Raw genomic sequence first — 11,957 nt, forward strand, 5'->3', positions numbered from 1 at the left:
CTCCTCGGCAAAGATCAGTCTAGCTTTTGGATTTATTTATTTTTGCGAATGAAATGTTTAGTCACTGCAGTGCGGGCCTTCAGTCCAAACGGCGGCGAGACACTGTATGGGGAGACACATCTTTACCATGTTCAGCACTGAACAATTCCAGCTGCAGTGTGGAAACAAGTACCCATTAACATACTCCGCAGTGATCTGTCCTCGCTTCCGTCTCCGTGGACGACCAGCCTTCTTGGGCAACTTGAATCAGTTTTCGGTTTTCAATATTCTTGAAATCACAGTTTTTGGACAATCAACTTGTCTTGTTATGGCTGATAGGGTCATCCCTTTCATTTTCATCTGGACAACCTGGTGCCAGAGGCTTTCAGTCACTTTCAGTCACCATGTGCTAGATTAGCACCGTTAAGTGGGAGGCACCTGAAAGTGTTCTCTAATTTGGATCAGTGCATTTTTGGCAAAATACAATTTTTGTTGTTGAAATGCCTTATCCATTTTGTGAAAAAGTGTTGTAGTCGCATGGTACAGACCCAACAAAATGACCTAAACTGTTGAGGAGTGAAGATGGCATTTTTTTCAGAATTATTCCATTGATCTCTAATTTTTATCTCCAGTGTATATTTTTTATATCATTTCTTTCATAGCTCATCTGTGAATTCCTGGCTCTTAAGAACGACATCAGCTCTTGGAGGAAAAAGAAGAGCGTATCAGGGATGTCAAGGAGGTCCGGTAAGTGGCAAAAAGGAAATAATGGAGTTTCACATCTGATATTTGCAAACTTTGAAACCAGTTTTCTGGCGAAGTTTCGGCACCTTGATGATTTTCATTCACCTGCTGGAGGAGACCAGTCTGTTGGTGCTACTTCCTGTTGGGCTGGCAGCATGCGTGGAGGTACAAAAGATTTAATACCTCCGCGGAAATGACACAGAACAGCAAATTGAAGATACACATTTTTTCATGAGGTGTGGAAGGTGTCTCAAGTATTTCGGATCAACTTGCACTGGAGACGAAGATCATGTGTAAGTATTTCTATATACATCTTGACATCTTTCTAATGTCATTTTATTCTTTGGTCTCAACGTGAAGGCCAGGAAATTGGACGAAGAAGAGCGGAGGACAATTGAGTTAGACACGCAGGTGCGTATCCCCACAACTGTTAGTATTTCTAAATATTTTGCTCCTTTTTAAACAATTTTCTTGTTTTTATCTTTTTAAGGCGTCCAAATGCTTGTCCTACTTGTTGTATCCCCTGTGCATCAGTGGAGCTATTTTCTCACTGGCCTACTTACGGCAAAAAAGGTGAGCAACCAGTATTCACTTTCCTTTTTTTTAATATTCGTATACAAAAAGAGGGGTGGGAGAACTGTACGGTAAGGTGGGGTACAAAAGTTTTAATCATTATTGATATTTAAAGAAGAGTGAATTTAGATGGTATAATTTACACAATAATTACATATTTTGCTCTTACAGAGTATATTGATTTACTTTCATTTACCAGAATTACCTTCTCAAAACAGTAAACGATTGATTTATTGTACAGATGTTCCCCTGCTTACGACCATTCGACTTACGTAAAACAGTAGATACAATCATTAATTTCAGGATGTCAAAAAATATCCGGACATTGCTGTTAGATTTTGTGTTGTGTGCCCCTTTTTTTGAGTACAGGACAGTACTATAGTGCTTTTTTCCGCCGCTACCGGTGTGTGGCGCTGTAAGAGGTCACCCAGCATCCACCCCGAAGAAGAAATCCGCTTCCACTTCCTAGTTTGTCTGTAAACATTCTATACTGTATTTCCAGCGCGCTAAGAACTTTGACATTTTTATTGTTTAATATCTCATGCATCCATTCAATATGGTTGGTGTAAAAGGTAAAGTAGAGGCAAGTCATTTAATTTGAAATGGAAGTGGAATAAGAAAGCTTGATACGGTTGAGAAAATAGTCGGAACGCTTTTTTTCGGCCACTTTTTTTACCTTTTGAAGCGCATCTTCCTAAAGTAAGTCAAATTCAACTTTATTTATCTTTCTAGAGCATATTATTTTATTAAATGTTTATTTTTCAGGACAAAACAATACAGGTTACATATACAGGCCTTAAACATACTTGTATAAACCTTAAACATACAAAATATAGCACTGAAGCAACTTACGAACAAATTAAACTCACGAACGATCGTCCGGAACTCGTTCGTAAGTAGGGCAGCGTCTGTACACAACAAAGTGAATTTTGTACATTTTTTATGTCTTTTGTTATTTTATCGAGTGATTGAATGGTGCAATTTTAAACAAAGGCTATAACAATGGTACCAAATATTACGAATCTTCCGTACCATACTATACCAGTTTATATCAAATTACGAAATACGCATTTTTTTAAGAAAACTACAAAATTGATAAATAATCAAGCAACCCTCATTTTTGCATTGACTTCGTTGCTCGTTCCTTCGTTATTTGTGGTGCATAGTGCCGTCTGCCGGACACTTGCAATAACATCATGCTAGGTGGGCAGTTGAACATTTTTCAAAGGTACATTGTGTATAAGTTGACCACTGGATGGCACTGCATTGTCTAATGCGAAGGAAAACCAGTGCACAATGAGCACAGGTTAGCAGCAAGATGTCAGACAAACATGGCAGCAACTACAAGGTATGGATTCCGCGATGTAAAAGAAATACAAAGTTCTTGATGAATATTTATGATAATTCATGTATTTTTGGACATTATTCAAATCATTGTTTTGTCTTAATTAAGGTTTTTTTTATTACTAGCAGGCACTACGACAAAAATAGTTTTGAAAATCTGAAAATTCTCTTCATCCATTCTGAAAAATGATTTTCAGTATTTGGCACCTCTTTTATAACCAATTACATGTATATTTGCAAAAAATGCATATTGCAATATGTATAATATGTAGTCATTTATGTATCATTTTTCCAAACTACTCATCTGGAGGTAAAATATTAATAAAAAGTTTCATCACAAAACGTAATGGATAAAACCATAGCTTTTGTTACATGTCAATATTATGTTGCTAAACAATAGATAGATACATAGATAGATGGGTAAATGGTTAGATGGGTAGATAGATGGGTAGATAGATGGGTGGATAGATGGATAGATAGATAGATAGATAGATACCGTAAATTCCGGACTATAAGCCGCTACTTTTTCCCCAAATTTTCAACCCTGCGGCTTATTCAGAGATGCGGCCAATTTATGTAATTTTTTTAACGGCCGCCAGCGGCGCTCGAGAATGAGAGGTAAGATTTAGACCGGTGAAATATATGCGCCGAGGAAGATCATAACTTATGAGCGTCAACATACCCTCATCGTGCATTTTGCGCAAGATAAGGCTCATGACGCAGCTTGTAGGTCAAAAGCAAACGGGCATGTTGGGGTGTATTGAAATTAGGGAGCATGGGACGACTTCATCATAATAAGGGTTCTTTCCGACATTGAAAAAGACTTCTCAGATGTCATTAACAAGGAAGAAGAAGCGGATGGCCTGCCGTGGGGGGATTTTGTAAGGTTTATTGTTCTATATTCTTGATCAATTATCCATTATCCGTAATCGGTCAAATCATAATACGCTACAAAGCCAAGGGGCCGAGACACTTGCTCTCAGCCAAGAGGCTGAGTCAAGGTCCAAGCCACAGAGCCAAGCAGCGATTAGTGCGAATGCACCGTCCCTGGAGGTACTGCAATACCGGGCCGATGCGTGGAGTGGACAGGGCAAGCTCTTTTTCCATCTCATGATTTCAAAAATCCAACTTACAGCATTGCTGCATTTTGGAGATTCTTAGATGGCATGACCAATGTCCTTCATTGAAGCACACAGTCCAAAAATCACAGCCGCCGGCATTAATGTGTTTTGGGCACGTATTAATTCCTGGATTTTACTCAGATCCGGAAACACAGTTAGCGTCATTCTGACCAATACGTCATTTACTTCCTTAACAGATTAATATGCAGGTATGCGAGCGTGTTTTTAGTAGCGTGAGGCTACCTCCCAAAGGCACGGTTTAGGATGAAAGTTATATTATTATTATTAAAGCTTTGAAAACTCCCTCGATGTACTGTCTTTCTTTGTAAATATGTGTAATATGTATTTGCAACTGTATATTTTTGTAATGTATTTATTTGTATTTATTTGAGACACTTATTCTGCACAAGCAAATTAAAAAAGAGGGGCGGAGCGAACGCAGGCTGATGGGAAAGTGGGGACCAGTAAAGGTGAGTTTTTGTGGACACGGCGGACAATAATGGATATATATTTTTCCCACCCTTACCTTTGGAAATATACACTTTGTTTCCTTGGATTACTATCAACAGGCACCCAGAATCTGCAGGTCTGCAACAAATTTGAAGTACCGATATAATTTTACGTTCATTTTGGCGGCTGTGATTATTGGGCTGTGTGCTGCAATGAAGGACATTTAGTTTCTATCGCTTTAGGGCTAGGACCTTAGCTTGGCCTTTTGGCTGAGAGTAAGTGTCTCGGCTCCTAAGCTTTGTAGCGTATTATAAACTGACCGATAACGGATAATGGATAATGAATAACGAAGATAGAACAATAACCCTTAAAAACCCCAAAACCCCATTTAGTTTCTATCGCAGGACTTGATGTTTAGCTTGGATTAATTTCGTATTTTTTTTATGTGGGTGCGTGCAGCTTATATACAGGTGCGGCTTGTGTATGGACAAAATAGGTTTTCCCCTTAAAATGTGATGGGTGCGGCTTATAATCAGGTGCGCTCTATAGTCCGGAATTTACGGTAAATAGATAGATAGATAGATGCATAGAGATCAAATAGTTTGTTTGATTAAAAATTCTAATCATTTACATATATTAGAAAATGATCCATGTTCAATGTATGCATTTTGTATTGACATTTTTAAGCATATAACATTTGCAATGTAGTAATAAAACAGGTATTTATTATGTGAATCAGTAATAAAAAAAATCCCCAAAACAACTTTATCTTGCTCTTGCGACAACAATTTTAACAACTGAAGTAAATTATAATAGTAAATGTGTGCGGTTGTCATTGCGTGACCTAAGACATGCATGAAATCTTTTTTACAGTTACTTCGCCTGGATGCTCAACACCCTGGTCACCGGTGAGCTCATTATTGAAAGGATTGTAATATTTGGGTGCACGGAACGTTGAAAAACGTAACATGGAAGAAAACCTGTGTACATCTGCGCTTAAAACAAGAAACTATTACTTGAGATCAGGGCAGGGGTCAGCAACCTGAGGCTCTGGAGCCGCATGTGGTACTTTTGCGCTGTCCTAGTAGAGGGCTGTCAGAAAGGGCCGAGGGACGGATACGCACTTTTTAAATTTTGGTGGGAAGACAAACACGACAAGACTCAAAGCATGTTTATCATATTCTGATGCTTTTTTTTGGTCTGTTATGCAGGTTCATAGAGTTGCTTACAATCTTTGAATTTTGATGTTGGATTTTCAATGTTAGAAAGTTACTTGAAATTTTGGTGAAGTGGTTGTAAATGCTTGAAATCGTTGGCGTGTTTCTTGGCAGTCTTACTTAATGGACCACTCATTAAATGAAGAAGCATAAAACAAGTCTGCTTAAAAATGACACCAACATAGGTCTCCAGTGGCTTGGCTTTGCCATTGCATTTCCTCTTACCTGGTGATCAATAGCAGCTGGCATTAGTTTGTATGGCGTCACATGAAGCGTCATTGCCCCCATGCATTAATAATTATTATTACTTTAACACAAATAATGATGTACTGTTTCTTTTTTGAATAGTACCGGAGAAATTGGCTTGGAAGTCTTTAAAAAGTGCTTGAATTTGGCCACGAAAAAATTGTACGAACTCTGGTTTTCGCTCTTGCAATATTTTGGGTTGCCGATTCCTGATTTAGGTTAAGCTTTTCTAGGAACGCGAGCAGAAGTCTGTTTGTTTATACTAAAATGTCTGCAGCTGACCTTTACAGCACTGGGCTATTTTACTCAAATGGTGTTATGCTTGTATATGTCTGGAGTTCGCATAACTTGCCTAATTTGTAATATTTTTGTTACGGTCGCTCATTAAAACTGTGAATTAAATAAATAACCAGTAAACCTTTCTGACCTCGCAGGAGTGTATGCATTTGGCTTCTTATCTATGTTCCCGCAGCTATTTATCAACCACAAGGTGAGCCATAAAGCGAAACGTTTATTCATCATCTAAGTAAATATTGATCAAATGCCATTTTGCTTCTTCCATCAGATGAGATCTGTGAGTCACCTGCAGGGGGCAGTCTTGATGTACCGAGTAAGTAGGGCAGTTTTTCCTATCGTGTGTTTGAATGTATAATTCAATGGAACTAGTGGCACAACTCTTTACTGTCTTTTTAAAAAAAATGTAAGTACTGTATTTCCATCTGTGTTTTTAAGTGAGAGTGTTTATTTCTTTTTTAAAATAAAAAATATAAAAATGTTAAGTTTATTCTTGTGTTTCGTGATGTATTTGTTACAATAAAATGTCAATATTTGAAATTGACATTATGTTGTGCAGATTTCAGTTACTTGACTTCAAAGTTGCTCAGAATGAAAAGGGTTTGAACTTCAAATGAATTATTGCTATTATAATATTGTCTATTACTAGATTTGTTAAAAAGGGATTAATTCATTTTGAGCAGGGACCCCCAAAACATGTCTTAGTCCTTTTTTGTACTTTATTTTATTTTTTTTTCTCCCTAATTTCTTTTGTTTCTGTCCCGCCTAGCTTTTTACTTCTTTTTTCCACCTTTTTCTTCTTCTGTTATTTTTTTTATCCACCCTTTTCTTTTTTTTCCCTTTTGTTTCATTTTTTTTAGATTTTTTTTGCTTTTCTGCTTTTTTCCGTCCTTTTTCCTTTTTTTTAAAAAAAACATTCCTATCCTTCTTTTGTTGGCTTTTTTTGATCCTCTTTAGAGTATGTTTGTGCATAATGTTACATTAAAATTGGTAAAATATGGATTAAAGCAAGAAAAAATAAATCTGAAGAGCCGTTTGGGAGCCGAACGAGTTCTTTTTAGTGAGCCGAGCCGAAAAAGCCTCTTCTCTGAAAAGACAATAGAAATTCCATCACGACAACAGGCGCAACTACTCTGTTTGGAAGCAGCCCTGTCCTCCGATTGGGACACTTTTTTTTCTTTCTCTTGCTCCACCGACAACATCTGCGCTGGTGATCGAGTCTGTCGGTGATTTTTTTAAGCCACTTACATATATATGATGTTTTAAATAAATGAAAGCTAGCAAAAACGTTCACTCTCTCTCACAAATTCATTCATGTTATTCCAAAATGTGCACTAATTTGCGCGGCAACATTGACATGGTCACGTAGGTAACTAAGGTCACGTAACGTGGGGACTGAGCTGACAGTGTTGGGGAGAGTCCACAAAAGTGTCCACTGACATTTACAAAATTATATGAATGGGGTTATCCCATCAGGATAGTATATGCGCTGCTCAGACTGCCCCCATTACTTCATGCGATTTTCTTTGGGTGGGTGGAGCGTGTCCATGGGTGGGCACTGCCAACTCCTGCCCTCTCCTGGCAATACCCTTGATGAAACTGTATTGTATTTGACATGAATGTGTAGGTTTGAACAATTTTCATTTATATTTCCCTTCAGGGAGTGAACACGCTGATTTCAGACCTGTGCTCCTGCGCTGCCATATTCACCTCATCCGAAGCCCTCTTGTCTTCTCACCAACTCTCGTGTTTCAGAGACGAGATTTTCTTTCTCCTTTACCTCTACCAAAGAAGGTAGCTCTTATTGTAATTTAGACACTCCAATTAATTATAAAGGTTCAATAAATATGTGCTTTGTCCTCCATCAGGCGTTTTTCCCAGAAGTTCAGAAGAACCGAATGTGGATCTCATACCAAGAAAGTAAAGACTCACTGAACTTCTCGCAGAATTAAGATGCTGAACTATTCTTATCCAACTTATTATATTAACTTTCCTGTTGTCTTTGGGTCAAAATGACCCACTACTGTGTTAAAACCCCCACTCAAAATTCTTGACCTGTTTACGGCCATACCGCCTTGAAGAGGCCTGATCTCAGAAAGCTAAGCAGGGTTTGGCCTGGGAATACCAGGTGCTGTAAATCGCTCCTTTGGCATGCGATCTGCTGCGACAGCACTGATTGTACTCACTGGCACAGTAGGTGAAAATAAATTTCCACAGGGGGGGGGGGGGGGTGTTGGTGTTTGGGCAAATAAAATTGTATTCTATTAAAATTTGAAAATCCCCTCAATGATATTTTATACCATAATGACTTTTCCTAAATCTGCTTGAATAGTAGAAAAAAGGAAATTGTGTTTTTTTTTTTAAATTCACAATTCCGTGTAAACTGTACAAAAATACTTACAAAGATGGTCTTTGCGTCAAAATGACCCATGAGGCAATTTAAGGTGAAATGAAGGTTCAAGGGAGTGTCTTGGAGCAATCAGTAGCAGAAGTGTTATTTTTAAAATTTGCAGTATTGTATTGCTGGATTGTATTATCCTCCATCGTTCACTGGAGGAAAATAAAACATTAATATCATTTGAATTAAGAAATATACGTACCAAACTCCTTTTCAGTGCAGCACAGCGGCGAGGTGGTTTGTGCGTGTGCGGCACAGTTCTGAGGTCATGAGATTGAACCTCCTGTGTAGAGTTTGCATGTTCTCCCCGTGCTTGCGTGGGTTTGCTCCGGAGACTCCAGTTTCCTCCCACATTCCAAAAACATACATGTCAGGTTCATTGGCCGGTCCAAATTGTCCCTAGGTGTGAATGAGCCAGCTAATTATCTGTCCCAGTGTGCCCTGTGACTGGCTGGCAACCAGTTTAGGATGTCCCCTGCCCACTGCCCAAGGATGGCTGGAATGGGCTCCAGCACCCCTGCGACCCTACTGAGGATAAGCGGTGCAGATAATAAATTAATGAACTCCTTTTCATGCATTCCTCTCTCTTTTTTAACCTATAGAAATACAGGTGAGAAGGGACAACTATACAACATATAGTCTGGTGAAGGACAAGCTCTTTCTTGAGAAAATACGTAATTAGGTGTTGTAAATGTGATCAATCTGCATATATAGGGGGTTTAGTGATGTCGGGCCATTTTGACCCAGAACACACGAGCTGTAGGCCTATACTGAAAATGACAACAGGAGGGTTAATTATTGATTCATATATACAGTACTGCCATCTATTTGCTTTGTTAGTCTTTCCCTGTTTATGCAGCAGCTTAACGGGTTTGCTGAGCCTGCTTATTAACATAAAAACACAAAAAATGATGCAGCCCAAGACAAATATCATGCTTGGAACAGAATTTTGAACATAAGAAAATAATTTGGAATGAGTATGCTGTTTCTAATTGAGTTTGTAGGCTACTTGATGAATAAACTGTTTTGCTGTTTGTCCATGTGTTGATGTTGCACAATTACCAGAAATAATTATACAAGAGTAATGTTTAAAGGGACAGTGTGTATAATTTGACCACTAGATGTCGCTGTATTCTGTAATGCAACCATAAAACCAATGCTCAAATCCACAAAGAAGAATACAAACTAAAGAGACCTAAAGTGACCAAAACATAACATTTTGCTCCTTTTTTTTTGCCAAGCCTTTTGCGAGGTTTTTGGTTTTGATGGGCTACCCGGAGTAGCAAATAGTGTCTGTTCCATTTAGGTGAGGTTCTTGTTGTGTAAAAAATGCTTATTTTTCAACCTTTGAGTATTTTTAAAAAAATTAACTTATATATGGTAGTTCATGTATTTTTGGTTACTCAATTCAATCTTGTTGCAGGAAACAAAGCTACACCTGGGACGAGGGTTGCACCAAAACAAACAAACGTTTTTTATTTTATACTTTACTCACCATTATAATGACATTTTTACCTTTTTTGTTCGGCAGGTCTGACAAACAGGGCTGATGCGGGCCATAATTTGCCCAAAATAATACACACTGTCAATGTTCCCTCTAAGCTGCGCGCGTGCGCAATCGCGCACTGCCCGCACATTCTCAGCGCACAAAAAATCTATCCAGCGCAATATTCCCTCTAAACTGCGTGTGTGCGCAATTGCACACTACGCAGAGCTATTCCGCGCCAGCTCACAAAAATCAGGGCTCGAAATTGCTAATTAAGAAGCGAATTAAGTCAAAGTTACAGTGCATGAAGGTAAAAATACACGGGTTCCCCTGACGCTGACGTGTTCTAAATGCGGTATTTGGAAGTCAATGTCGAAGGAGAACGAAGTTGAGTAAAGTCAGTTTTTCGAGAACCGGCTTCTTCGGCTCGGCTCACTAAAAGGAACCGGCTCTTTCGAGTCCTAAACGGCTCTTCAGGTTGTTTTTGCTTCTTTCGTTCCTACAGGACCAAATATTATGTAAAATTATGCAAAAAATAGAAAAAAATACCAAAATGAAAAAGTAGAGAAAAAAAGAAACAAAAGGAAGAGAAAAAAGAAGGAAACATTCAGAAAAAAGCCACAAAAAAAGAAAAGAAACAAACAAAGGAAAAACAGTAAGTAGAGAACAAAGAAAAAAGTAACAGCTAGGAAAAAATAAACATAATGAGATTTTTAAAGGAATTAAAAAATAAATAGAAAATAACAGGGAAAAAGAAGAAAAAGTTTGCGTTGCATTCAAATAATTTCCAATTATACCAAGTCAATCTTGTTGCCAACATTGTACTTCCACTAAAAAATGTGATTAAATACACTTGTGTATCGTGCAACCGACTAAATAAGCTCCCCCCCCAAATGTTAGTATTATGCGACAAAATATACCAGGAAAAAAAGAAATGGAAATCTAGTGAAATTTTTTTTGTAAAAACAAATGACGTTTGTAGGCCGTACAACCTTTGCAATCATTCATGAGTCAATTCATTCAAAATTGAAAAATATTTTGCATTGCCGGAAACTCAGCAAAATGTAACTTGATGTCAAGTTTTGGACATGTTTGATAATGACTTTGTTGCCACACTTAGGATTGCTGTTGCTCACTGTTGTTTCAAGCGTTGCTCACCAACTTTGTGTGAACGCTCAGACCCATGGAAAATTAGATGGAACATTGCACACTGTCCCTTTAAATTCTAACGTCATCTCCAAACAAGATTAGTTACCAACATCTTAAAAGTATTTTCCACACTAAGAGGCTCCCTTTTAAGTGCGCCGCCGTGGGAGAGGGGATCAAATTAATTTTGCAGAGCCACAAGGTATAAGAAGCAAAGAACAATGACAGATGGATAATTGATTAATTATATTTCTTAAACTTATGGATGAGGAGCGAATGTTGAAGAGGATCAACAGAGCAGAAGTCAATGGAAGGAGACCAAGAGGAAGGCCACGATTGACGTGGATGGATGGTGTTATGGGTGCACTGTAGGAAAGAGGTCTAAATATATTGGAAGCTAGAGCTCTTGTTGGTGATAGGAATATATGAAGAAGTTTTGTAAAAGAATAGTGGGATGTTTAGATTTGTTCTAACGGATGGGCAGGGCACCTGTATGATGCGGCAGGGGTAAACCAGTGAAAGCTGTCGGGCCCTGCTGTTGAACAAAAGAGTGTGTTGCGTCACCCTGACCCGAGTGACTTGGCCGCTTTGTTGTGTCCCGTTTCATCTGAAGGGATGAAAGCATGACCAACTTGGGTGCCGAGGTGCTTAACTTGTTCGGGTGTTTGGGCTTTTGGGTTGGCCATGGTCCAAAGATTTTTGTATGTGTTTTTTGCTACTTTTTCCCTTTTTTTTTTTTTTTTTTAGCTTATTTGTTTTTGTATGTGTTTGTCTTGCTGTCGGTCACCCCTCTCGAGGGATATGACCAGGGTAGATAGATAGAAACTTAGGGGGAGAGAAGCCCGGCCTGAACCCGGACGCAATGATTGTCAAATGATTAAGACCTCTACCATACAGATACTTGTCAACTGCACGCTCATGCGAATAATTGTATATTTGTTATCACCAGTTATATAGAA

The 11,957-nt window shown here is 38.5% G+C and overlaps 1 protein-coding gene and 1 pseudogene across 1 annotated transcript in view; one reads left to right on the forward strand and one right to left on the reverse strand.

Moving 5' to 3' along the window:
* The window catches only part of LOC148371602 (lipid scramblase CLPTM1L-like), a 12,563-nt gene extending 3,161 nt beyond the window's left edge, over positions 1-9,402 (forward strand). The window contains exons 8-17 of the mRNA XM_088326139.1: positions 642-726; positions 788-888; positions 960-1,016; positions 1,084-1,134; positions 1,214-1,296; positions 5,085-5,119; positions 6,109-6,164; positions 6,240-6,284; positions 7,629-7,762; positions 7,837-9,402. Of these exons, the coding sequence (XP_088182265.1) occupies positions 642-726; positions 788-888; positions 960-1,016; positions 1,084-1,134; positions 1,214-1,296; positions 5,085-5,119; positions 6,109-6,164; positions 6,240-6,284; positions 7,629-7,762; positions 7,837-7,903 (714 nt within the window). The 3' untranslated portion in view covers positions 7,904-9,402. The remainder of the gene's footprint in view (positions 1-641; positions 727-787; positions 889-959; positions 1,017-1,083; positions 1,135-1,213; positions 1,297-5,084; positions 5,120-6,108; positions 6,165-6,239; positions 6,285-7,628; positions 7,763-7,836) is intronic.
* LOC148371603 (U2 spliceosomal RNA) lies at positions 3,672-3,795 on the reverse strand (annotated as a pseudogene).
* Positions 9,403-11,957: the final 2,555 nt, after the last annotated feature.

The sequence above is a fragment of the Urocampus carinirostris genome, chromosome 2 (genome assembly GCF_059441175.1).
Source record: "Urocampus carinirostris isolate Australia breed hairy pipefish chromosome 2, RoL_Ucar_1.0, whole genome shotgun sequence".
NCBI classification, from domain to species: domain Eukaryota; kingdom Metazoa; phylum Chordata; class Actinopteri; order Syngnathiformes; family Syngnathidae; genus Urocampus; species Urocampus carinirostris.